This window comes from Protopterus annectens, chromosome 11.part0, assembly GCF_019279795.1.
Source record: "Protopterus annectens isolate FY-2018-M chromosome 11.part0, PAN1.0, whole genome shotgun sequence".
NCBI lineage: Eukaryota > Metazoa > Chordata > Ceratodontiformes > Protopteridae > Protopterus > Protopterus annectens.
Window position 1 is genome coordinate 147,894,880 of NC_056745.1, and position 24,798 is coordinate 147,919,677.

At 42.4% G+C, this 24,798-nt stretch overlaps 1 protein-coding gene across 1 annotated transcript in view; it reads left to right on the forward strand.

Annotated features, from left to right (window-relative positions):
* AGBL3 (AGBL carboxypeptidase 3) overlaps window positions 1-24,798 on the forward strand; it is a 1,419,881-nt gene that overhangs the window by 553,733 nt on the left and 841,350 nt on the right. The window contains exon 6 of the mRNA XM_044087180.1: window positions 13,338-13,488. Coding sequence (XP_043943115.1) covers window positions 13,338-13,488 — 151 coding nt within the window. The remainder of the gene's footprint in view (window positions 1-13,337; window positions 13,489-24,798) is intronic.

The window sequence follows — 24,798 nt, forward strand, 5'->3', positions numbered from 1 at the left end:
TTTTGTAATTCAATTGGTTTGATTAATTAATTGGTTAATTAGTAGGGTTGCCACCTTCCTTCACGGCTAAAACCGGAACAAAGCCACGCCCCTCGCGTCACCAGTAACCCCGCCCACCCCAACCCCCTCTCCCGCCAACATACCGCCTATTTTTGTGACGTCACGACAGCATCACTCAACAGGAACGCCCTCTTTTTTCGTTCCCGCCGCCTGCTTTTGGCTGATTTACTATGCTTTTCTGTAAAAAAAGCATAGTAAATCAGCCGATTTACAAACTCCGATAGTCTGTTTCCTTTTTGAAACAGAATACCGGAGTTAGGACAGTGTTTTCCGGACTACCGGAGAATCAGTTTGATTTCCTGATAGTCCGGAAAAAAAACGGAGAGGTGGCAAGCCTATTAATTAGTTCTGTTGAACTTGTATATTTAAGAAGTGTGTTTTTTACTGTTTGTATCAACTCCAAGAAGGCTGTGTTTTGCAAAGGTGCCAGAGTATTTTTTATTAAATTATTCTCTTGCAAATCTTCAGTTTGCGGCTTTTTTCACTGGTCAAGTGGTTTGTTTTTATTGTGCTCATTTTGGTGTTTGATTTGGTAGTTTTTGCCATATACTGTGTATTCCCTTCTCACTTACAGGTATCATGTGAGATCTGTGCAGACTTTATTTCTAGGGTGATCAGTGATAGGTGGAATAAGTTGGTTCTGAAGGGCCTTTTTGCCAACTTCATGTGAAATTGTTCAATCTCGCCGTTTGTTCTTACACACGGGTTCGGAACCGATCCTCCCCCTTTCGTAATCCAATAGCACCTTGGAATCTTAATCTCATGCTGTCACAACTCATGTTGCCCCCTTTTGAACCAGCTACCACAACTCCGTTAAAATTTCTTTCGTGGAAAACACTTTTCCTGGTTGCCATCACTTCCGCCAGAAGAGTTTCAGAGTTACAGGCTCTATCTATCCGACCCCCGTACATGATTTTTCATCCAGATAGAGTAACCTTGCGCACCAATCCGTCCTTCCTTCCGAAGGTTTGTTCGATTCAGAACATCAATCAATCTATCGAACTACCTACCTTCTTTAAAAATCATTCCAATAAGCTAGAATACACATTGCACAAGTTGGACGTTCACAGACAACTAAGATTTTACTTACATAGGACAAAAGAGCACAGAAAGTCAGATCAACTATTTTTCTCATATGCTGACCAAAGAAAAGGACAGGCAGTAACGAAGGTTACTTTATCCAAATGGCTCTCTGATTGCATAAATTTCGTATATGCTGAATCTAAACAGCAACTCCCTTTCAAATCCAGAGCTCATTCTACAAGGGCGATTGCTACCTCTTCAGCCCATACCGCTCGTTTGCCCTTAGATACCATTTGTGCAGCGGCAACTTGGGCAAAACCGCATACCTTTATCGCCCACTACAAGCTAGACAAGAGTTCCAGGGACAGGGCGATGTTTGGTTCCACTGTTCTCAGGAATGTTCTCCCTTGAGCCACCCGGGAAAAAGGAGCTAGGGACGCTACCCGTGTGTAAGAACAAACGGCGAGATTGAACAATTTCACATTAAGAAGTTATGTCTTACCATAACAATCCATGTGAATTGTTCATCTCGCCTTTGCTCTTACATTCCCCCCCTCCATCCCCCGTCCTACGGTCTGGGAGAACGGTTTTCAACTAGATTCCTTTTCAGCCTTTTCTAGGTATGGTTGGCATGTTATTAACAACAGTAATGGCATCTTTTATCCTCTACATGGCAGTAGGGTTCCAGACACTTTGCAGTATCTGTTTATAAGTGTTTTAGACACAGTTCTAAGAGTGATTCTTCTGGTATAGCAAACTAGATCTGAGGGTTAGCACCGGAGGATCATGAGATATTACTGTGCCTCGAGCTTTCTCGAAGATGCGAGCTAGTAATGCGGCCGACTCAGAACCAAGGATCGGCTCCGAACCCGTGTGTAAGAACAAAGGTGAGATGAACAATTCACATGGATTGTTATGGTAAGACATAACTTCTTATTCCTCCTCTTTTGCTTTTACTTCTGGGGCTCAAAAAAGCAAAAACCACTGAAGCCCAAGGAACACAGGAAGTATTCTCTGGTACTGTCTCCTGCACCTGCTTTGAGTTCCAAGCTGCCCTCCAAAATCCAAAAAATGTCGGATCTGGCAACCTCTGTGTAGTTAGGTCTCCTTGGATCTGGAGCCCAAGATTTTCTATGGAGCCTGTCTCTCCCAGGTTTAGATCTCCATTTTTACAGGTCCCATCCTCCTTCCACAGCTTCTTCCCTCAGGTCCTCCTGTAGTAATTTGGAGACAGATATGGACAGGATGATGAGGAAATTTCTTAGAGCACAAATCTAAGTGGTCTGAATGGGGGTGTTTGCCATCTCTGTCTCCCTTCAGATTCATGAGCCTTCAACCACCTTCACACCCCATAGTCACTACTTCTCAGATCTGACCCATAGTTTCAGAGCCATCTGATCTGAAAGTGCCAAGAGGTGAGGTGTCTGATCTGAAGATACCACCTTTTTCTTCCGATCTGACTTCATACCTGACCTGTTTGGCGCCAATCCCTGCTGAGCAGGATGAGTATTGGAGCCAAAGCATTGACGCGGGATCCAAGGGGTTGACTCCAATGTTTTTGGAGTCATTGCTTCCCCTGAGAGCCTCGGCGCTGGACAGCTCTGGTCTGATTCCCACTTCGGAGGGGAGATCTGGAAGGGGTGGAGAACTAGCAGAGCCAAGAGCTTTGGCTCTGGTAAGTTTGGTTTCTACCTCTCCTGGACACTCTGCCTTTGAGGTAGTGGAAAGGGTGTTCTTCTATCCCAGTGATCTTCTGCTCTCATTTCCTCAGATCCTATACCCTTCCCCCAATGGATTTGAGCTCCAGGTCTCATCATCCTTCTCCACAGGGACAGCCAGCCTGTCAGAGCTTCCAGACAGTTCCTGTTTAGGAACTCCCCATCTCTTCTAATACCTCACACCCAAACACCCCACTGAAGAGGAACGCAGAAAGAGAAAGTGCAAGAAGAGGCACTTGGATTACCCTCAGGAATCTTTAACTGAGTACACTAATTTTGATGAGGGGGAAGGGTCCCCCAGGTCCCCACCTGAGGATGTCTCCTTCAGAGACATTTTAGAGATCCTGATCCAGAAAGGTGGTTGGTCCTGCCAATGCTCTTCCCAAGAGGAATCAGTGTTTCTGGAAGCCTTTGGGCTTGGCCATCTACCTCTTGGGTTACCCCCTCCCCCCCAGCAGATGACCTTATAGACCTTGTTTTTCACTTTCCCCCAGTCAGCAAGATGCAAAGACCTTGTCTGATGGAAAAGTTTCTCAACCCTGCAAAGACCATTCTCTAGGAATCAGCACAGTGGTAAGAAGATGTGGTTCCAAACATTTCAAGGACCTTTTCAGAACTCGCATGGAAATTTTTTTTCCCAGTGGTACAGGGGAAAAAATAATGGAAGATGCTGTCCTCACGGCAGAAGAGAGCCACTTTTCTTTGCACCCAGATGCCTGGACAGCCATCACAAGAGATTCTTGGGTTGAAAAGATCATATCCAACAGATACTTCATTCTCTTTTCACAAAACCCCTCACAAAAGAGACATCTCCCTGATGTTCTACCAAGTCAGATGGAGTTATCAGCATTAGAAATCCAAAAGCTGCTAGAAAAGGGAGTCGTCCAAAAGGTCCCACCAGACCAAGCAGGGTCCAGAATTTACTCAAGTTTGTTTTTAATGCCAAAGAAATTGGGAGACCTGAGACCTTTCTAGTTCCACATGCTCACGGTTCAGTCCATTCTGCCTCTCCTAGAGAAGGACGACTGGATGTGCACTATAAATCTTCAAGATGCATACTATCACATCAAAATAAATGGGTGCTTTCAAAGATATATGTGTCTTCAGCTGGGAGCAAGTCAATACCAGTTCAGACCCCTGCCCTTTGCTCTCACCACAGCCCCCCAGGATGTTCACCAAATGCATATTAGTGGTAATAGCTCCATCTCAGTCTGCACGTATTCAAAGTATTTCCTTACTTAGATGATTGATTCCGTTCCGCACCAACCTAGCATCTCCTAGAGAAGGCCAGGGATTACTTACTCCAGTTGTGTCCATTTCTAGGGATCACACTAAACCTTTCCAAGCCATGGCTTCAACCAGTTCAACTCTTGGAGTTTATAGGAGCTCATCTAGACACAGTTTATATTTTTACCTCAAAGTAGAATTCGTTCCCTAAGACTGCATGTCAGACATAATGTTAAGTTGTCTATCTCGCCTTCATTCTTGCTGGATGGGTTTGGAGCCGATCCTCGTCTCCGACTCGTACTTCTACTAAAGCTCGAGAGCTATTTACCGGCTCAAGGCTTCCCCATATTCCACAATGTTTAGGCGACAGATACCCAGATCTCGTTTGCCGCTTCAGCTACGAGGTTACGATTTTACTGGCTCCAGGTCGTATAAATCTTTTCTTGTAATTTTACTGTCAATATTCTCTTATTTTTTGATAATCTTCCCTCTTAGTTTAATTAGATTGTGTACCCCTTGAGATCCCACTTAGAAACTCGTTTTTTTTGTTGTTTCAGAGTTTCTTCCCTCCCCCACCCCCCACCCTTTAGGGTAGTGTTAGGCCTTATTAGCTACTTTTACTTAGTCTTATAGTTTGTTCTTGTATGGTATATATATATATATATATATATATATATATATATATATATATATATATATTTGTTAGTAGTAGTTGTGTGGTTATAGTTATTATTATTACTGTTAGTTTTACCTAGTGCGTGTGTGTGTGTGCCTTGTTTTAAGCACTAGTTCCTGTTCCTTTTGGTATCCCTTTTTTAATATGTCTAAAGATACCAAAGTCTCAGGTTTCAAGAAGTGTGACTCATGCTGTCTGAAGATGTCTCTGACATACGGTCACACTTCTTGTATTTATTGCTTGGGCCCCCTACACCTGTAGGACTCTTGTTCGGTCTGCCACGCCTTCAGTCCGAGAGTCCTGCAGGAGCGGTAGGAACAAGCTCATTTTGAGGGGCTTACTTAAGCCAGAAGGCTCCCCGGCTAAGCCTCCATCGGGAAAATCCTTAAAGCCCACCAAACCGTCGGCTCTCTGTTCGGAGCCATCACTGAGCGGAGCTCCTGCCTCCTCGTCGGTTCCGGCTGGAACCGACACTTCGAGACCTCAGTCGGCTCCGACCTTGGTGTTGGAGCCTTCTCTGAGCCGTAAACATTCGAGGTCCCCCTCTGTAGAGTCCATTCGTTCAGCTCCGAGGTCTCCATTGCTTCAATCGGAGTGGAGCCATAGGTCCCACTCCTCTCGGTCCTCCAGACTATCCGTTCATGACTTGGAGAGGGTGGTCAGTAGGCTCCTAAAGTCGCAGGCACTGGCCAAAATGTTGACCAGCCCTTCTCAACTGACTGTGGCTATCCCTGTGTCTTCAACAGTTCCTCCTCCGACTCTTCCACTGTGTTCGGAGCTGGAGCTCGTTGGGGCTCGAATCGTCGGAACGTCAGAGCCGATACCACACCTTTCGGCTCCCTCATCGGCTCCGATCTCTTCATTAGTTCCGTCCTTGGAGGGATCCGGGCGCTGAGACTCCCTCGTCGGCTCCGAGGGGGCGAGTGGCATCAGACCCTTGTCCAACCCCGTTCTCCCTCTTGGGGCCTCGGCGCAGGTGAGCTCGGCCCCGACATCGGCCTCGGAACCGTCCCTCTCAGTGCCAGGAGGGGTTCACATCTCTTCAGAGCGGGGACCCTCTTCTCTGCCTGGTAGGGGTGCCTTCGACGTCATGAGGAGCGTGCTGACTCCTGCGTTGGCTCCGTGATCGACCCCTTCGGTTTCTCCCCCCATTGTGCCTGCATCAGTCTCTGTCCAACCTGCTGACCCCAAGCGTGGAGAACAGACGCTCCAGGTTGCCCCATTGGATGTATCTTCCTCTTCCGAGGCCTCCCCTGATCATTCAGAGGAGCCCCATCGGAAGAGAAAATGCAAGAGGAAACATGTTGACTCCCCCGAGTCAGTCACATCTGACACCGACTTGGAGGATTCGGAAGGGTCCCCAAGGTCCCCCTCTGAGGATGTCTCCTTTTCAGACATCTTTGAGATCCTTAGACAGAGGGGGAACTGGACTGCCCTTAACCCTTCCGAGGACGAGTTAGTGTACCTGGACACATTTGGTTCTCACCCTTCCACCTCCTGGGTGTCTCCGCCTTTCGACCCGCTCATGGAAGTGGTGGCTCGGAAGGGGTGGACAGCCCCGGACACAGTGGAACCAACTCCCCGCAGGCCCACTAAATTCATTACACCCCCATCTGACAAACAGTTTCTGACAAAGGGTGTCCCTATTAATGCCATGGTGGTGGCAGCAGCCACTAAGAAGGAGTTGGCTGACCCTTCAGTGCCTGTCCATCCACCTAATAAAGAATCTAGGACAATGGACAGGTACAGGAAGTGGATGTTTTCTTCAGCGACCTTTTCCATGTGGTTGCTGAATTATCTGTGCCATTTCACCCGCCTTCAAAGGGATCTTCTCAAGGAACTGGGTGATACCCTTCAGGATCCATCAGCTGCAGGGTCTCAGGAAAACATTAACTCCCAGCTGGCGACCCTTAACTCTATAGTCAACTCCTCCATGCGGCTCATTTCTTATGCAGCCGATGGGGCGAGTAGGGCCGCAGGTACAGGCGTGGCTTTGAGAAGACATGCCTGGATGAGGTTATGTAACTTTGCTGACCCCTTTAAGGAGTCCTTCACCAATACCCCCTTCGATGGTTCGGCTTTGTTTGGACCACAGGTGAAGGATACCCTTGCCAGGTGTGAGCAGGAAGGCAAGACTCTCTCTGCCGTGGGAGTCCGTTTTTCTACTCCCTCTAGACCATACCATAAAGGTCAGAAGAGTGGAAAAATGTGGTTTCGGAAACCCCAGTGAGTCGTGCCTGACACACGTGGTGAGTTTCCCTCCAGGGGCAGAGGAGGAAACAATAATAGACGCCGCCCGAGGGGCAGAGGGGGTCCGAAAAATCGGGGTAGCAGAGAATCTTTCTCTGACAAACCCTTTCACTGTCCACCTTCGGAGGCAGTTGGGGGAAGATTGTAACTGTACCCAGAAGCCTGGCAACTCCTCACACAAGACAAATGGGTACGGTCTATCATATCCGAGGTTTACAAAATCCCCTTTGCACACACCCCTGTACAAACAGGTCCCTTCCAGATGTTCCACCCTGTCTAAAGGAACCAGCAGTACTAGAAATTTCAAAACTGCTAGAAAAAAGGGCCACCCAGCCAGTCCCAGCAGACCATCAAGGATCCGGGATTTACTCCAAGTTCTTTTTGGTACCAAAAAGGCAGGGGACTGGAGACCCATTTTGGATCTCAGCAGGTTAAACGAATCTGTTCAAAGAACGAAGTTCTGGATGGTCACGCTTCAGTCCATTCTACCCTTTTTGGGTCAGGACAATTGGATGTGGTCCATAGACCTTCAGGATGCGTACTACCATATCAAAATGCACAGACGCTCCAGGAGGTTTCTCCGCTTCCGGCTGGGAGCCAGTCACTATCAGTTCAGAGCCCTGCCCTTTGGTCTCACCACAGCCCCCAGGGTGTTCACCAAATGCATGGCAGTGGTTACGGCTCACCTGAGACGGCGAGGTTTCCAGGTGTTTCCATATCTAGACGACTGGCTCCTAACTGCTTCCACCAGACATCAGCTACTCCGAGCCAGGGATTATACCATCCAAACTTGCTCCGAGCTAGGTATCTCTATAAACTTCGAAAAGTCTGCATTGTCACCTTGTCAATCTATAACTTTTATAGGCCCAATATTAAATACAAAAGAGCTGTCGGCAAAACTTCCCTTAGAAAGAGTATCAGACATTCGCCGACATGTTCAAACCTTACTACAGTGCAAGAGAATTCAGGCCAGATTTGTTCTGAAAACCTTGGGTCTCATGGCAGCAGCAATCACGTTACTTCCCCTGGCTCATTTTCACATGCGGATTCTTCAATGGATGCTTTTTACCCAATGGTCTTTTCAACAGCTTCCGATGTCTCACAACATAATAATCACCCAATCATGCAAAGACCACCTTTCTTGGTGGATGGTCTCCTCTCAAGTACTTCAAGGCAGACCGTTTGTTCTTCCTCCTCCTGTTGCCACGGTGACAATGGATACCTCCCTGATTGGGTGGGGGGGGGGGCATTTTCAGGGCAGGACTGTCCAGGGCACTTGGCAACCCCTAGAGTACCACCTACACATAAACGTCTTGGAGATGAGAGCAGTACTTTTAGCGTTGCAAGCTCTTCAGGACTCTCTACCTACTGGGACTATTGCAATTCAGACAGACAATATGTCTGTAGTGTGGTACATCAACAAGCAAGGCGGAATCAGGTCCTATCCCTTATGTCGAGAAGCACTCAGACTCTGGCAGTGGGCGATCTCCTCTCAACGGTTTCTGATAGCAATGCACATCCCCGGGAAGTCCAATGTCATAGCGGACAAGTTAAGCAGAGCCATTCTCATGCCTCACGAGTGGTCTCTCAGTTAGTAGCGGACAAAATTTTCCGCAGATGAGGTCAACCTTGCTGCGACCTTTTCACAACCCCTCTCAACAGCAAGTGCGACGAATTCTTCACTCTCTTCCCCCTCCCCGGCCACTCCCCCAGAGACGCTCTAGTTCACGTTTGGCCCCGGGGTCTTCTGTATGCATTCTCTCCCTTTCCCTTAATTTCAAAACTGATTCAGAAAGTGACCACATTGGGATCCAGAATGATCCTCATTGCCCCTTACTGGCCTCAACAAATTTGGTTCTCATTCCTGCATCGTCACCTGTTGGAGCAGCCCTGGAATCTGGACCCAGTGCTAGACCTCTTGATCCATCAGTCGGGTGGGCTGCACCAATCCCTTCAGTCTCTCAACCTCACAGCTTGGTTGCTCCACTTCCAACCTTAGCCAGGCTTCCACATATTTCTCAGTCAGTGCGTGAAATCATCCTTTCTTCGCACAAATCTACTACCAGAAAGACTTATGCTAGTACGTGGAAAAGTTTCTCCTTCTGGGCAGAGGCTAGAAATATAGACCCCTTTACAGCCCCTGTCCATAACGTTCTAGATTTTTTGGCAGAACTTTTTTGAGCAGGTTCTTCATCTGCCACTATTAGAGTCCAGTTGGCTGCTATCGCTAATTTCCACGCTGGCCTGTCAGAGACCAGCATCATGTCCCACAAACTTTGTAAAGCTTTTCTTAAAGGGACAATTTTACTTAGGCCCCTGGTTAAAGATCCCCCGCCTCCGTGGGATTTGAACCTGATATTAACTTCATTGATTCTCCCTCCTTTTGAATCTGCGGCTTCCTGTTCCTTAAAATTACTCTCCTGGAAGACTCTGTTCTTAGTAGCCATCACCTCAGCTAGAAGAGTGTTGGAACTTCAAGCCCTCTGTATTTGTCCTCCTTATCTTGTTTTTCACAAAGATAGAGTTTCACTCAGGACTAATCCTTCCTTTTTACCCAAAATACCTTCCGAGACAAATATGAATCAGGTTATTGATCTTCCTGCCTTTTTTCCTAACTATTCGAACAGAGCTGAACAAAAGTTGCACTATTTGGACGTTCACAGGCAATTACGTTTTTATTTGGATAGGACTAAACAAACAAGAAAATCGGACCAACTCTTCCTGTCCTATGCTGAGGGCAAGCAGGGCCTGCCAGTTTCTAAAGTAACCTTATCCAGGTGGTTGGCCTCTATTATTACTTTGATTTACCAACTGAGACATAAAAAACTCCCTACAAAACCAAAAGCTCATTCCACCAGAGCATTAGCTACATCGGTAGCTTTTCAGGCAAGGCTTCCAATGGAATCTATTTGTGCTGCAGCCACATGGGCCACTCCTCATACTTTCATTTCACATTACAAGTTGGATATGGCCTCCAGGAGTCTAGCTGATTTTGATTCCACTGTGCTCAAGAGTCTGTTCCGATGAGCCACCCAGGGCTAAGTTGCTAGGGACGCTGTCCCATCCAGCAAGAATGAAGGTGAGATAGACAACTTAACATTAAGAAGTTATGTACCTACCATAACGTTCCATGTTAGTTGTCTTCTTCTCGCCTTCTTTCTTGCGTCCCACCCTCCATCCCCCTAGCCTGGACAAACCGAGAAGAATCCCCTTTGAGGCCTTCTTCCTGTGGTTGACTCTTCTAGGTTACGTCCTCCTCTGTTTTTTTAGCACTGTAGGTAAACCTTGTAGTGGGAACAGGTGTCTCTATGGTGTTAGCTCTACCAAACGAGATCTGGGTATCTGTCGCCTAGCATTGTGGGATATGGGGAGGCCTCGAGCCGGTAAATAGCTCTCGAGCTTTAGTAGAAGGCCGAGTCAGAGCCGAGGAACAGCTCCGAACCCATCCAGCAAGAAAGAAGGCGAGAAGAAGACAACTAACATGGAACATTATGGTAGGTACATAACTTCTTATTCTAGCTCATCCCTGTCCTCCTGCGAGACTGGTTCTTCAAGCCTCAACTTTAATGGCTACAGTGGTCACCCTATTACCTATGGCTCACTTTCACATGAGAATTCTGCAATGGACCCTGTCAGTACAATGGTTGATACTTTGACATCCGTTAAAGTATCCTTTAAGATTTCACAAGCCTGTGGGAATTCCCTGCTTTGGTAGATCCAGTCCAACAAGCTTTGTCAGGGACACCCATTTATCTTTCCTCCCCCAGAGGCCACACTGATTATGGATGTCTCCCAGCTGGAGTGGGGGTGCGGGTATTTCTTAGGATGAACTGTTCAAGGTATGTGGTCCCCAGAAGAGACCAATCTGCATATGTTCTATGTAGGTAGAAATGAAGCTGTCCATGTGCATCTATACTATGTTGCATATATTCTTCTTTATTGTCAAATCGTGTCTTAGTGATGAGAGCAGTCTTGTTAACGTTGCAGACCTTTTAGAACTCTCCCCCTCTAGGAGTGATCGCTATCCAGACAGAAAATGTGTTAGTGGTTTGGTACGTCAACAGACAGGGGGAACCAGATCTTACCCCCTTTGCCGAGAAGCAATGAGAGTTTAGCAGTGGGCAATCTCCTGCAGTCGCTTTCTTGTAGCAACGTACATTCTAGGGAAATCCAACATCTTAGTAGACAAGTTCAGCAGATCCATTCTGATGCCGCACAAGTGGTCTCTCAGTCCTGTAGTATGAGTATGATTTTATGACACTAGAGTCAGCCTTGCAGTGACCTCTTTGCCTCCCCCATCAGCTACAAGTGCAGCAGGTTCTTTGGTTTTCTTAGGGGGAGTTGGTAAGAGATGCCGTAGTTCACATTTGGCACCCCGGTCTCCTGTATGCTTATTCTTCCCTTCCCAATAATGCTTTTCTCCTAGCTTCTTCAAAAATTTGTAAGAGTTTTCTGAAGGGTACTCTTCTGCTTAGACCTCCAGTGAGAGACCCTACTCCACCCTGGGATCTTGCAGTTTTGTTACAAACTTTAACTCAATCCCCCTTCAGCTAAGTCAGACTTGAAATTTCTGTCTTGGAAAACAAGTTTTCTTGCTAGTTATTACATCAGTGAGGTAAGTTTCTGACCTCCAAGCACTCTTCAAATCCACCTTATTTGATTTTCACAAAGACAGAGTGACATTATATACAAACCCTCCCTTCCTGCCAAAAGTTGTTTCTGAGTCAAAACACAAATCAAGTAATCAATTTACCAGTCTTTCTATATTTTGACAATAAAGAAGAATATATGCAACATAGTATAGATGCACATGGACAGCTTCATTTCTACCTACATAGAACAAAAGGATTTCAAACACTGATCAATTGTTTGTCTTCTTTGCTAAAACCAAATTGGAAAAAACGGTATCTAAAGTTACCTTAGCTAAATGGATAACAAATTGCATTTCCTTTGTTTATTCTCTAAGAAGTTTGTCATTACCTAGATCCCCAAAGGCCCAATCAACTAGATCCATGGCCACATTTTCTGATTTTTGGGCCAGAGCTTCAATTGACATTTGTGCTGCAGCCACTTGGTCTAATTTCTATATTTTTATTGCTCATTACACGTTGGATATCATATCCTGGAACGGGGCTGCCTTTGGCTCTGCAGTTCTCTGGAATATCCTTCCATGAGGGCCACCCAAGATTATTGTAGCTGGGGACTCTGTCCCATACATTGAGGAATGAATGAAAATGGCAACATCAGATATTTAAGTTATGTACTCACCATAACTATGCATCTGTGTTGTTCATTTTCTTTCTCAACTTTCAACCCTCCTTACACCTATCCTTAACCTTTGGGAGTGACCTAATGAGGTATATGGGAGCCATTGTTTCCAGTTTGAGCCCCTACTCTGTCTCTGTCCTGTTTCTTGTTCTAATTATGGTTATAAGTATTTATGCCTTCTGGCATATTTAGCAACAGCAAACTCGAGCAGATGTATTCTGGCAAGTTAGGGGCATTATGGGTAAAGGGAGGAGCTTAAGAGTCAGATCCAAGAATCTAGAGAGATTGGCTGAGTCATATCCAAGGGTCGGATCTGAGACCCATACGTTGAGGAAGAATGAAAATGGGCAACACAATTGCATAGTTTATGATGACTACATAACTTAAATTTCTCCCCATTTGGGTAGTATTAATGAGTTTACAGCATGTTATTTCAGAATGTTAGAAGACAATACTTGGCTATTTAAGAGCAAGGTAGGAACTGGACATTGGTTAATGTTGCTGTTGTTGATTCTCCAATTTGGTTCTTGGTTGGGTTGCCTTCTATGTGGACTGTTCATATTTTTCCTTTGTCAGTGTAAGTTTTCAACAGGTGCTGCAGTTTTCTTTCACATCACAAAAGCCTCCTGTAGATGAAAAGACTGTGTGTGCGCGTGTGTGTGTGCGTGTGCATGTGTGTGTGTGTGTGTGTGTGTGTGTGTGTGTGTGTGTGTGTGTGTGTGTGTGTGTGTGTGTGTGTGTGTGTGTGTGTGCGTGTGTATGTGCATGTGTGTTTGCGTGTGTGGGTGTGTGTGCGCCGTGCGCGCATGTGTGCATCCCTATATGGGCTGCTGCCCTGTACGGGATTAGTTTTTCTCAGGCTTGTGCCCTGCTCCCCTGCTGCAGCCCTGATCTGGATTAATAAGTGGGTAATCTGAGAATTAAAAAAATGAATAAACGAACAAGGTAATCTTGCTGTAAAGCGATATATTTTAGTAAAATGCATTTCAAGATTATTTAAACTGGTGTCTTTATTAGTGAAAGAAAATGGAATAGAAAAGCTAACCTAGTGAAACTGTTTCACACTGAAGTTTGTTAATGAAATCCCCAAAACAAATTTCTCCTGTTTTTTCTAGCCAATAAGGAGCCGTATTTCATATGCTCCCGAGTAGGAGGATGCCGTGGACCACTGAAACGGGTAGCTGTGAACATATCTGACATGGAAGACACTACTCTCATCTTTGAGTCGCGCTTTGAAAGTGGAAACCTACAGAAAGCAGTTAAAGTGTGAGTATGCCATTTTGTTTTTTCATTCTTTGTTTCTCTGCTCTGACAAGCCTGTTTTAATGTAATGCTTCTTTTGTATTGCCCATTAACTTGTGAATCCCATTGTTCCATAACGTAGTAGTATACATAAAAAACTGGCATAGATGCTTAGAACACATTCTTATTTTATAGCCAGTCATGCTTCATTGATCTGGACCTATCTTACAGCTACATCTGAGTATAAAGCTAGTATATAGTTTCCCAGTCACATATGAGGCATTAGCAGTAGCTGTACCTACTGCTAAGGCTGAAAGGCTATTTCAAACTTGTACCATGTCCTCTTGTAAAAGGCTTTCCTTATAGTCATCCAGAAGTTTACACTGATTTCACCATACCTCAATAGCCATATCTAAACATTTGCTTCATAAAGTGTTCTCCAGCTCTTCATTTCTTTAGTCAAACACACACCTTTGCTTTGGCAGTCATCACCTGGACTGTTGCATAGATATATGCACACTCATAGAATTGATTGTATTCCACTCCCCTTAAATTCCATTTCAACTCAGAATTACTTATAGAAGACATACATTCCATTTCAACTCAGAATTACTTATAGAAGACATACATGCTAATGGGCAGCAGGAAAAATAAGTCTTAGGAAAAAATAAGTGATGGTGAAGAAATTAAGAATTTTTTTGCAGATCTGCTGAACTCTTTTTCCATAGTGGATGTAGGGGTTATCATTTGCTGCTGTTGTTCACCTCACTAAAATCTGTAATAAATATATTCCTGCTGGATGGAATAGCTGTACATTAAGCATATGAACAAAGATATATAATCACTAGAGACCTGTAGTCTGTGTAAGTCATCTGAGTGTTTCAAATGGTCCTTATGCAGCTCCCTTTCCATCCCATCCCCAGTCCCCTCCCTTCCATTTGTCTTCTACTGTTTTGACCTCTGTTTTAGGAGCTGCATTTCACCATCCTGCAAGAAGTGCATTCTAGGACACTGATACCCATCTCTAAGAAATACAACTTCCTCATTTTCATTCTGAATGTGCTATTTTTTTCCTGACATCTGTGGCACTCTGTATTCCTTCTTTGTTCTAACCCTCCGTCCTGTCCTCTTACTCTGTTATTCCATGTCTGCTTCCTTCCTGAATATAGATACCAAGTGCCATAAAATCTGTTCTTGAAAATTAAGTCATTCATTCCCTCATCTACTTCATGGCGTCGGGGATGCCCTTCAGATGAGGCCTCATCATTAATCTCCACAGAGCTAAAGTAACTTCCTTGTTTCTGGAGTAGAAAACAATGACAGAACAACCAGTATCTTGTATTTTCATTTATCATTATGACAAATTGTTGTTACTGGCTGTAATGCTGACTAGAGCATTATGTTGTCCACCTTGCAGTCCATAGTTATTTCCAGCTGTTTTTTTTTTTTTTTTTTTTTTTTTTTTTACTGAGACTTTTCCTGTTTGCTTTATACCTATTTGCATTAAATTTTAACTGTCACCATTTTGCACTGACAGGTTGCTGTATCTCATATCTCCCACATTGTACAGATCTTGAAGGCTGACACTTGTAACTATCACCACTGCCTTAATTTTGCTGTCATGTATGACAGAGTGGTGCCTACTATGAAAATGATGACAACACTGGGCCAAGTGCAAACTCCTTTTGGCACCCTACCTCATTTTTTATCAAGTGTGTATTTTTCACTGTCATATAAAGCCTGACAAAAACACACCTCCACTGTCATCAGAGTGGTACCTATCCCAGCCCCTTTATAATGATGCTGAAGAAAATGCCTTATTCAGATGTGGCTGGATCATGAGCATTGACTTTTTATGGCATATTTGTGTGATTCATTTATAATATTAGATCAGTTTGGAGTAGCAAAACTTCCCCATGTGAAGTTGTTCTGCAGGTTATGACATTTCATTATGCAATTCTAGCTAATGAACCCTATCAACCTCTCCATGAAGATTTTCTCCATCATCATCCTCCTTGTGATATTTGCCAAACTTAGCATTCTGTAGTTCTGTTCTTTCCATGTCCCCTCATGTGTGTAGCACAGCAGTACATATCCCAAAGTTCTTTGGAACCCCTTCAGTTTGTTTAAACCTCATTTAAAATAACCTTGTTGCTGTTTCTGCTTGGGCTAATTCCAGCTTTTTCCCCTCGGAGCCTCAGCGCTGGACAGCACATACAGATAGAAAAGGGATAATTAAAACAAGCTAGGAAAAGATTTGGAAGCCCACAATTTTCATATATTCCCAGCTTGGATTGACAGACTGTATGTATATATGAAGTGATTGATGATTGGAATGATTTGGTATTAGAAATATATATTATCTTATACTGTAGGGGAGGGAGTAAATTTATTTGTGAACGATGAAGCCACAAGATACAGAACAAATATCACAACTCACCAGTACGAGAGATTATGCATATCTACACCAGTCTCCTTTATAATCTGTTATTCACCATGTTTTTCAAATTTGAAGACATTTTGTGGAAGAACATGACGTGTGGAAAAATGACAGGTATAAAAATATAATTAAAAAAAGTTTTCTAATAAAGAATGCTTTTTATTCAGTCATTCTAAAAAGTAAAAAATAACGAAGAAGAGTGAAAACTTTGCAAAAGAAACAGACAAGCTGATTTCAAAAAAGCATTCATGGTTGGTTTTTCTGATTCATGCTACTACTGCTGGTTCCCCATTACTTTTTTTTACTTTTTAGATTTAAGTAAAAAACAACAGTAATTCTGTATAAAATTTAAATTGTGTGTGTGTGTGCGCGTGTGTGTGCGTGTGTGCGTGTGTGTGTGTGTGCGTGCGTGTGTGTGTGTGTGTGTGTGTGTGTGTGTGTGTGTGTGTGTGTGTGTGTGTGTGTGTGTGCAAGAAATTTTTTCCCCTTGTAAAATCTCACTTTTTGAACACTATATGAAATTAGTGGAATGACAGTGTGGGTAGGATAGTTCTGTTATTTACCTGGATTTCAGGAAGTTTTCTTATACTGAAAATGTTAAACATTACTTTGCACATTTTGGTTTGACTAGTGTTCTGCAGTTTGACTTGAAGAGAAGTTACTTGCTGTCCTTCATGCACTTCTGATTTGTGGTTGTAGACTTTGCCATTATATTGTGCACTTTCATTATAACATGTTTTCTGGCTACATGGATATGCTGTATATTGTGGTCAAAGTGCTGTTTATACAGCAGTGGGTGTGTAAAAACAGACATTTTTCCCAGAGAAGCAACACTCATAAAATTGCGGTCAAACCTCGCAGCTGTCCTTGATTTTGAGTCTTCTTTTGGGAGTGTGTGTATGTGTGTGTATATTTGTGTGTGGAGGAAATGATGCAGGGAGAGGTGAGTGTGTGTGTATGTGTGGAGGAAATCATTTTTCACCTAGTAAAATCTTGCTTTTTGAACACTATAGGAAATGAGTAGAAGAATGGCACTGCAGGTAGGACGGTCCTGTTATTTATCTGGATTTCAGGAATTTTTCTTATACTGAAACTTCATTATTTTGCATATTTTGGCTTGACTAGTGTTCTGCAGTTTGACTTAAAACAGCAGTTGCATGTTGTTCTTCATGCACTTCTGAATTTTCTTTTTTTTTTTTTTTTTTATGATGCTAGACATCACCATTGTATTGTCCACTTTCATTGCGACATGTATTCCGCAGCCTAAGATAACACTGGCTACATGGATATGCTGTATATTGTGGTCAAAGTTCTGTTTATACAGCAGTGGGTGTGTAAAAACCGACATTTAACACAGAGAAGCCACACATAAAATTGCGATCAAATCTCTCAGCTGTCCTTGATTTTTTGAGTCTTATTTTGGGACTCTGTGTTTGTGTAGGAAATCGTTTTTTGCCTAGTAAATCTTGTTTTTTCAACACTATAGGAAAGGAGTAGAACGGCAATGCTAGTAGGATTTTTATTTATTTGAATAGAAGTTACATGCTGTCCTTCATGCACTTCCGATATATATATTTTTTTCAGTGACGGTAGACTTTGTCATTGTATTGTCCACTTTCAAAGTGACGTGTTCTGCAGCCTAACGTGAACACTGGCTACATGGATATGCTGTATACTGTGGTTGAAGTGCGATTTATACAGCAGTTTAAGCATAAAAACAGACAATCTGATGTTGTAAATCTTCATTTAATCCTTGACATATGGGTTCGGTTCCGAATATCTGAACCGACTCAGCCGTTACTTACAGCACGTGAGAACCAAAAACTCTCAAACTCAAGTCCTACCCAGAATGCTCCTCTCTAATTTACCACAGATCTCGTTTGCCACTTCTTGTGACAGACGCATTGCTAATAGCTCTTGAGCTAAGTGAATTATTTCTTGTATATTTTTACACATTTTTCTGTATTAATTAGTGGCGGCTAGTGACTTCAAATTAAAGGGGGGCTGCAGATGACAGATGAATGGGTGGGGCCAATGGAGAGGGGTGTGGCCAACTAATAAGGGGCGGGGCTATGTTGAAAACCACAACAACTGGAACTTTAATTAAATATGCTGCCCTGGGTGCCAAACCATCATTACGAGAGTTTAATTGAGACAAAATGAAGTGTAGAAGAAAAAATATTTGAATGCATTGACTACATGACAGCTTACTTAATATCTAGATGGAAACATAAAGGTTGTGAAAAATGAAAAAATAAATTACTTTTAAAATACATTACTGGAATGCCACTCAAAATCAAGTATAAAAAAACAAGCAGCACTAAATTCAAACCACTTCTCCTTGCACTGCAGTTCTAATTATAATTTAAATTCAGCTTTATAAAATTACCAAATAACATGCTGAAAGTAGCAATCTCTGTTGATACCCCCACTTGTAAAAATGTTTCTTATCCAATAAAGACCTGCTGCCTGACAACTATCTACTTGTTTCATGGGGAAGACATGATCGAAGTAAAAAATGAACAGCAAACAAGAAATAAGCACAAAATAAATTGCTTAAAGGATTACTGCACAAGTTCTGGACCACACATGATAGATTGGCATTCTGTTTAGTGTACGGTAAAGCCTGCAAAGATGACTGCAAGTCTCCAACAAATGTAATGAGCTTCTGAAAATACTGTAATCCTGTCCTTTATTACAAATACTGTCATATGCATTTCAGTACCTAAGGCTTATACGTTATCTAGTCATGTAAATATTCTCTGCATGGCAACAACAAAAAAGGCTTTCAATGTTGGTAATTCTTTAACAGTATGCGTATTAAAGCATGCTTGCATCTTACAATCTCCGACAAACTTAACTGATGGTCATTAAAGCATTGCTACTTAAACACAGAGCAACAGGGCACTGCGACACCATGCATTTTCTGAAGAAAAAGAAGCAAAAATCAACAGTATAAAAATATGACAGAAAACCAGAACATTCTGCAAAATCAAAGACAGTACTTTTGTCTACTTTGGATGGGGGAATATTCCGCACACTTACACTGCATAACTGCTCCATGCCTTACTTGGACACATCCAGAGACAGATCATGGGGGAATGGGGTGCAACAAGTATGTCACAATTTGAAATGTCTCTGGCTGACAATGATGACTCTGACACTCATACCTCTCAACCTCAGAGCAAGAAATCTGGACAAAGCCATACGTAAAAGTGGGACACAGGCCCAAAAATAAGGGCAATTTTTAAATATTGCTCTTATAAACTTAGAAAGATAATAGACTAGTAGTAGGTCTTGCATTAGAATAAATTTTCCAAAGGGTATGAAATCTGAAACTCAAATGTCTGCCATTATTTTCTAACTTCATTCTTTAATGATTTGCCACTAATTTTCCAGAACACCACAATTTTATGAAAAACGGACCAAAAATGCGATGCAAAAATATAAAATTGCCACACAATACAGCTGGGAACCTGTCAGAGAAGGGACACCTTTTTAATATTAGTACTGTTAACTTCAGCAGCTGACAATTAGAGAATCTACATGCATTTCTGAAATAAAAGTAATCTATAACTCTGATCATTGCAGTTATTTATAATTGTAAACCCTCCGCGTTTTCTTCCAAAATTGCTATTTTGCGGAGGGATTATTGGGGGGAGAGCAACATTTTGAGACATTTGAGAGTTGGGGGCAGTTGAGAGGTTTGGATATTCCTAATTCTATAAAGTGATTTATTTGCATGTACCGTTCAACCTTTTAATGCAGGAAATCTGGACAAGGCCAAATATATTGGGGGAACATACAAACAATAGTAAAAACTGTTCTTGTATAAACTAAAGATAGTTGATAGCATGCATTTTTCTGAAGGTTATGACGTCTGAAACTTAATGTTTGTCATTATTTAGTGACTTCATTCCTAAATGATTTGCCAGAAAACCAAATTTTATGAGGAACAAACCAAAAATAAGAAGCAAAAATCTATTTATTCTGCAAAAATCTGGACAGTTGAGAGGTGGCTGTCTGAGTTTGCTACCCTTCCCCCCTCACAAAATCATGGTTGAATGGAGCCTCCCCCCTGCAGCCATTCCAATGTCTCATTCCTTGGTTATTTTGCCTCATTTACCATAAACACTGTAATGTGCATACTGCTTTACTTTTGCAAAGATTTGGATTTCATTTGAAAGTTTTAGTTTACATTTTACAGCAAAAACACTAATAAATATCTGCTAAACAAAGCAATGCAGTCTCACAATGAAAATAGACTTAGTATTAAAACTTATCTGCCCTTGAAACTCACATTCATTGGAACAGCATTGAAACCCACATTCAAAGAAAATACATTTTGCCAGTGGTAGATAAAGATTAACTTTGGGCTGTGTTCAAATCATAGACCCCTTGCACACATACATGTGCTTTGATACACCTTCCTGATTGTATTGAATTATATTCCTTGTACAATACAGTACAGTTGTTAGACGGTGTTTTAAATTTACTGTTTTGAACATTTTTCCAGTAAACAATGAAGCAAAATGCATGCACCAATGACAACACTGCCCAATTCAGAACATTTTTCATCATAAAAGTCTACTCAAACTTCTACAGTCCACCAGTATCAGTAAATATGCACAATCTCTGAAGTAGTAAAAGTCATCTAAATAATTCCACATTAAAGAAATCTGTAATGAAGCAAATAACTTTATATTTCATTGTTTCAACTACAAATAAAGTGCCTATTGCCCCCGAGGAATAAATTGCCTATGTTGCATTAAAAAAATAAGCTAGTAATATTGCAATAGGGAATGGATGGCAAACTAATAACAGGTTCAGTTGCTAGGTATCTTCACCAAAAAGGACTACAGCATCCACACCCCTTCACAACACACTACAGTATCAGCAATGCATCTACCTACTGTGGAAGTAGAACCCACAGCCTTCTGCATCAAAAGCAAGTACACTACCTGTTGTGCTATTAACAATACAAGCTGATGTACCATAAGCAGCACTAAACTTTTGTTCCCCTGCAGCTCTCAGCTCCTTGTAAAATCTACTCGATACTCAGCTGTATCTCTGAACTTTGCAGAACAAGAAATCTGGAAGAAGCCAACATTTATTGGGGGGGGGGGGGGGGGGACGAAAGCCCAAAAACCAGGGACACATTTTAACCATCACTTGTATAATGTTGGAAAGTTGCTAGAATAAAATGCTGTGTTACCACCATACATTTCACTGCCAAGACTTAAATCCAGGACCCTGTGCAAAACAATCAGAGCAACATACCACTATGCCAAGTCAACTGTTTTGTGAAAGAGAGGAAGACTGAAACTTAAAATGGCTGCCATTTAGCAAATTCAGTTCTCACCATAGCTCTCAACCTCTTAGCAAAAAACAGTTGGACAAAGTCAGTAATGGGGGAATACAGCCTCCAAACATATTCAGTGAATTCAGTTCTCACCATAGCTCTCAAGCTTAGCACAAAAAACCTGGACGACGCCAATAATGGAGGAATACAGTCCAAAAATAGGGACATATTTCAAATATCCATCTTGTAAACTTAGAAAATTGCTAGAATAAAAGGTTTTGTGTTACCATGTACTTTCTGAAGAATTTGAAGTCTGAAATTCAAATGCCTGTCATTTTTATTTATTTTACAGTCCGACTTGGAACAAAAGCCAATTTTCAGCACAGGCCCAGGGAAAAACACTCCAGACACATGTCTTTGTAAGATGAGAGGACATGCAGACTCCACACAGAAGGCACCCCAGCCAAGAATCAAACCAAAGAAGCTGCAACTGACAGGCAACAATGCTACCACTGCACCACTGACTGTGTAAGGAAACAAAAATACAGAAACCACAGATTTTATGAAGAACAGAAGCAGACTCCACACAGAAAGTACCCCAGCCAAGAATCAAACCAGAGTGTCTGCAGCTATCAGGCAACAATGCTACCCCTGCACCACTAACTGCACCATGGACTGTGTAACAGAAATACAGAAACCACAGATATTATGAGGAACAGAACTGAACAAATATGAGGCAAAAATTTGCAATTTTTTTACAAATGATGGTGAGTAGGGAATTCAGGCCCTTGCCACCTGCATCCAAGGTACAGGGTTCAAACCTCTGAGGTATTTTCTACCTCACCACCATGAGCTCTCTCTAGCCACCAGTCCACAGCAACTGGGGCATTTCACACACCTACACCTTTTTTGGAAGTGGAATGGACTCCGTCATTTATCTACTCAAACACACTTAGGAATATCTAGTAGTTTTATTTCAAAACTTCATTCTCTGTCACTGTCGACATTAGTTATTGATGTTACCGCTAGGTTCTCATATTTTATGCAAGGTTTCTACACTTCACCTTGCCGTGCTTTCCAGAGCAGCCATGCTTTAAATGTCCGAGCTCTTTTTTTAAGAATTGGGAAATTGTTACCCAATAAGTAGGTGTAGGTCCACTGCACCCTACTCGATCCATGAACCTCTATCATCACACCACATCAGCACAAAAAATAAGAGACTGAGTATGCACATTTTGCTAATGGGTGATGCACTTGTGCCTGCCATTTTATGAGCTAATATGACAGCCAATAAGAAATTCTTGCTGTAGGCAAGCCCCACCAGCACCCCATGACCACCAATCCAACAAGCCACTTATTTTATTATTCTCACTCTGAGATCCCTGGGTATTGGAGAAGGAGTGATCGCTGATGTAATGCAAAACCCATCTTCTTTCAGAGGTACACCGACTATTATTCAAACTCTGAGATCCCTTGATATTGGAGAAGGAGTGATCACTGATGTAACAAAATCTATCTTCTTTCACAGGTGCACCAGCCTCAGATCCATAAAACTGGCAATAAAGAGAGTACTTAGAATCCCGGTTTGCTTAGAAGTGAGCACTGAGCAAAAAAGTGGCAGCTGAAGCTATCTTGCTAGACCAGTCACGGCTCAAACTGCGGTAAATGACCAAGTAACTTTAAGTCGCAACAAAACGTTAATCTGAGAAGTCAAAATGCTTAACTAAGTACCCCACTCTGATTACACTTTTCCTTGCCTACCAGAGATCTAAACATTATGAAGCCTTCTATAGACTAAATCCCTAAATCAGCTGAAATTCGAAAAGCAATTTAAAATTATAACTACAGACAAAGGCAGGCAATAAATGTTTAGTTCTCCCCATAAAATTGCAGTTTATTAGCACTTCAGGTTACATTAATGCTTTACTCCTTGAGCCTTCTGGGATACATCTTAATATCGCACGAACACACACACACACACACACACACACACACACACACACACACACACACACACACACACACACACACACACACCTTACCGTCCATATAAATCCAACCACTTCCAAAGTGAAATACATCCAGTCCCCAAAGCAAACGAAATATACATCCATGAAGTAAGTCCCAACGCAAACAAAATGCCCATGAATGACAGCAAGTCCCAAAATGAACACACACACAGTCCTAGTCCCAACTGCGAGAGCCTGATTGGTCCAGCCTGCAGAAACATCCTCCTGACTGGTTCAGCCTGCAGATGATGCAGTCCGACATTGCTCTCTTCTGTGCGGTCATCACTGCACAGACTTCTGGGCATCTGCAGGGCATTTCTGCCTTCCCCTCTATCCGGACTACAGTCTGTGTGTCCACACATGCACGGAGTTCTGGGATTATTTTGTTTTAAGTTTCTTTTTAATTTTTTATGTTTTATTATTTTGTTTTCTACAGAGGTTCTACAGAAGTGGGAGGGCTGCAGTCCTATAGCACGAGCCGCCCCTGCTATTAATATAGTTTTTACCTTTTCTATTATAAATATTTACTGTCTCCTTTCCTTTATAGCTACTCCTTTCAAATAGCTCCTTTCTGTATTTCTCACTTCGGTGTTTTTTCTCAACTACCATTGTTGGAAGTCTTTTTTTTTTTTTCTCCATACCTTGTGGTACTCTGTACTACCATAGTTTGTAGCCTATATGTGTGTGTGTGTGTGTGTGTGTGTGTGTGTGTGTGTGTATATATATGTATATATATATATATATATATATATATATATATATATACATATATACATACACACACATACATTTTTGATTCTGTACTTTAAAAAGTGTGTGTATTTATACCTTTATACTACTTAATTTTTCTCTGAGTATATAGTGTCTGTGTGTGGTCTTGTTTACCTGTTTTTTTCTGGGTATCATGGTTAAGGGCAGAGGCACTTCTGGCTTTAAGAAATACCTCAAATGCAAATGAAAGCTACTAAATTCTATGGGCATTCTGTCTGTGTTTACTGCCTGGGCCTGGTTCACTTACAGGAAGATTGTTCTGTCTGCCATAGCTTCAGTCACCGGGCCCTTGTAGAAAAGAAAAGCAAACAAATTTTGAAGGAGATGATAAAATCTGCCTTTGAAGGAGCCCATCTCTGGTCATGAGAAGAAAAGTTAAACTGATATTTCATCCCATTCCTCCTCATCTTCTTTAAAAATTGACAAGTCCAAGAAAAGGAGTCGATCGGTGCCAGCTTCTCCTATGGATTCAACCACCAAGAGATTAAAACGTTGGTTCCCTCTGTTGATGCAGAACCTGTACAGACATTAAAGGATACTTTGGTAGCGCCCTCAGTGCCAACACTTTCTCACTCACCAGTGCCAAAGTTGTCGGCACAGACTCAAAACCAATCCACGGAACTGATAGTCTCAGTACCAGCTATTTCTGTGGTACCAACATCTACGGCACCTATGAAAAGTGCTGAATTCTCATTTCTAGACTGTCCTAGGACCAGATGCAGGTAAGTTACCTAGTCCCTTTTTGTAACGTACAAGATCCCTTTCTACCCAGTCTATTAATTCCACCAAAAGTCTGACAGAAACAGATGTGT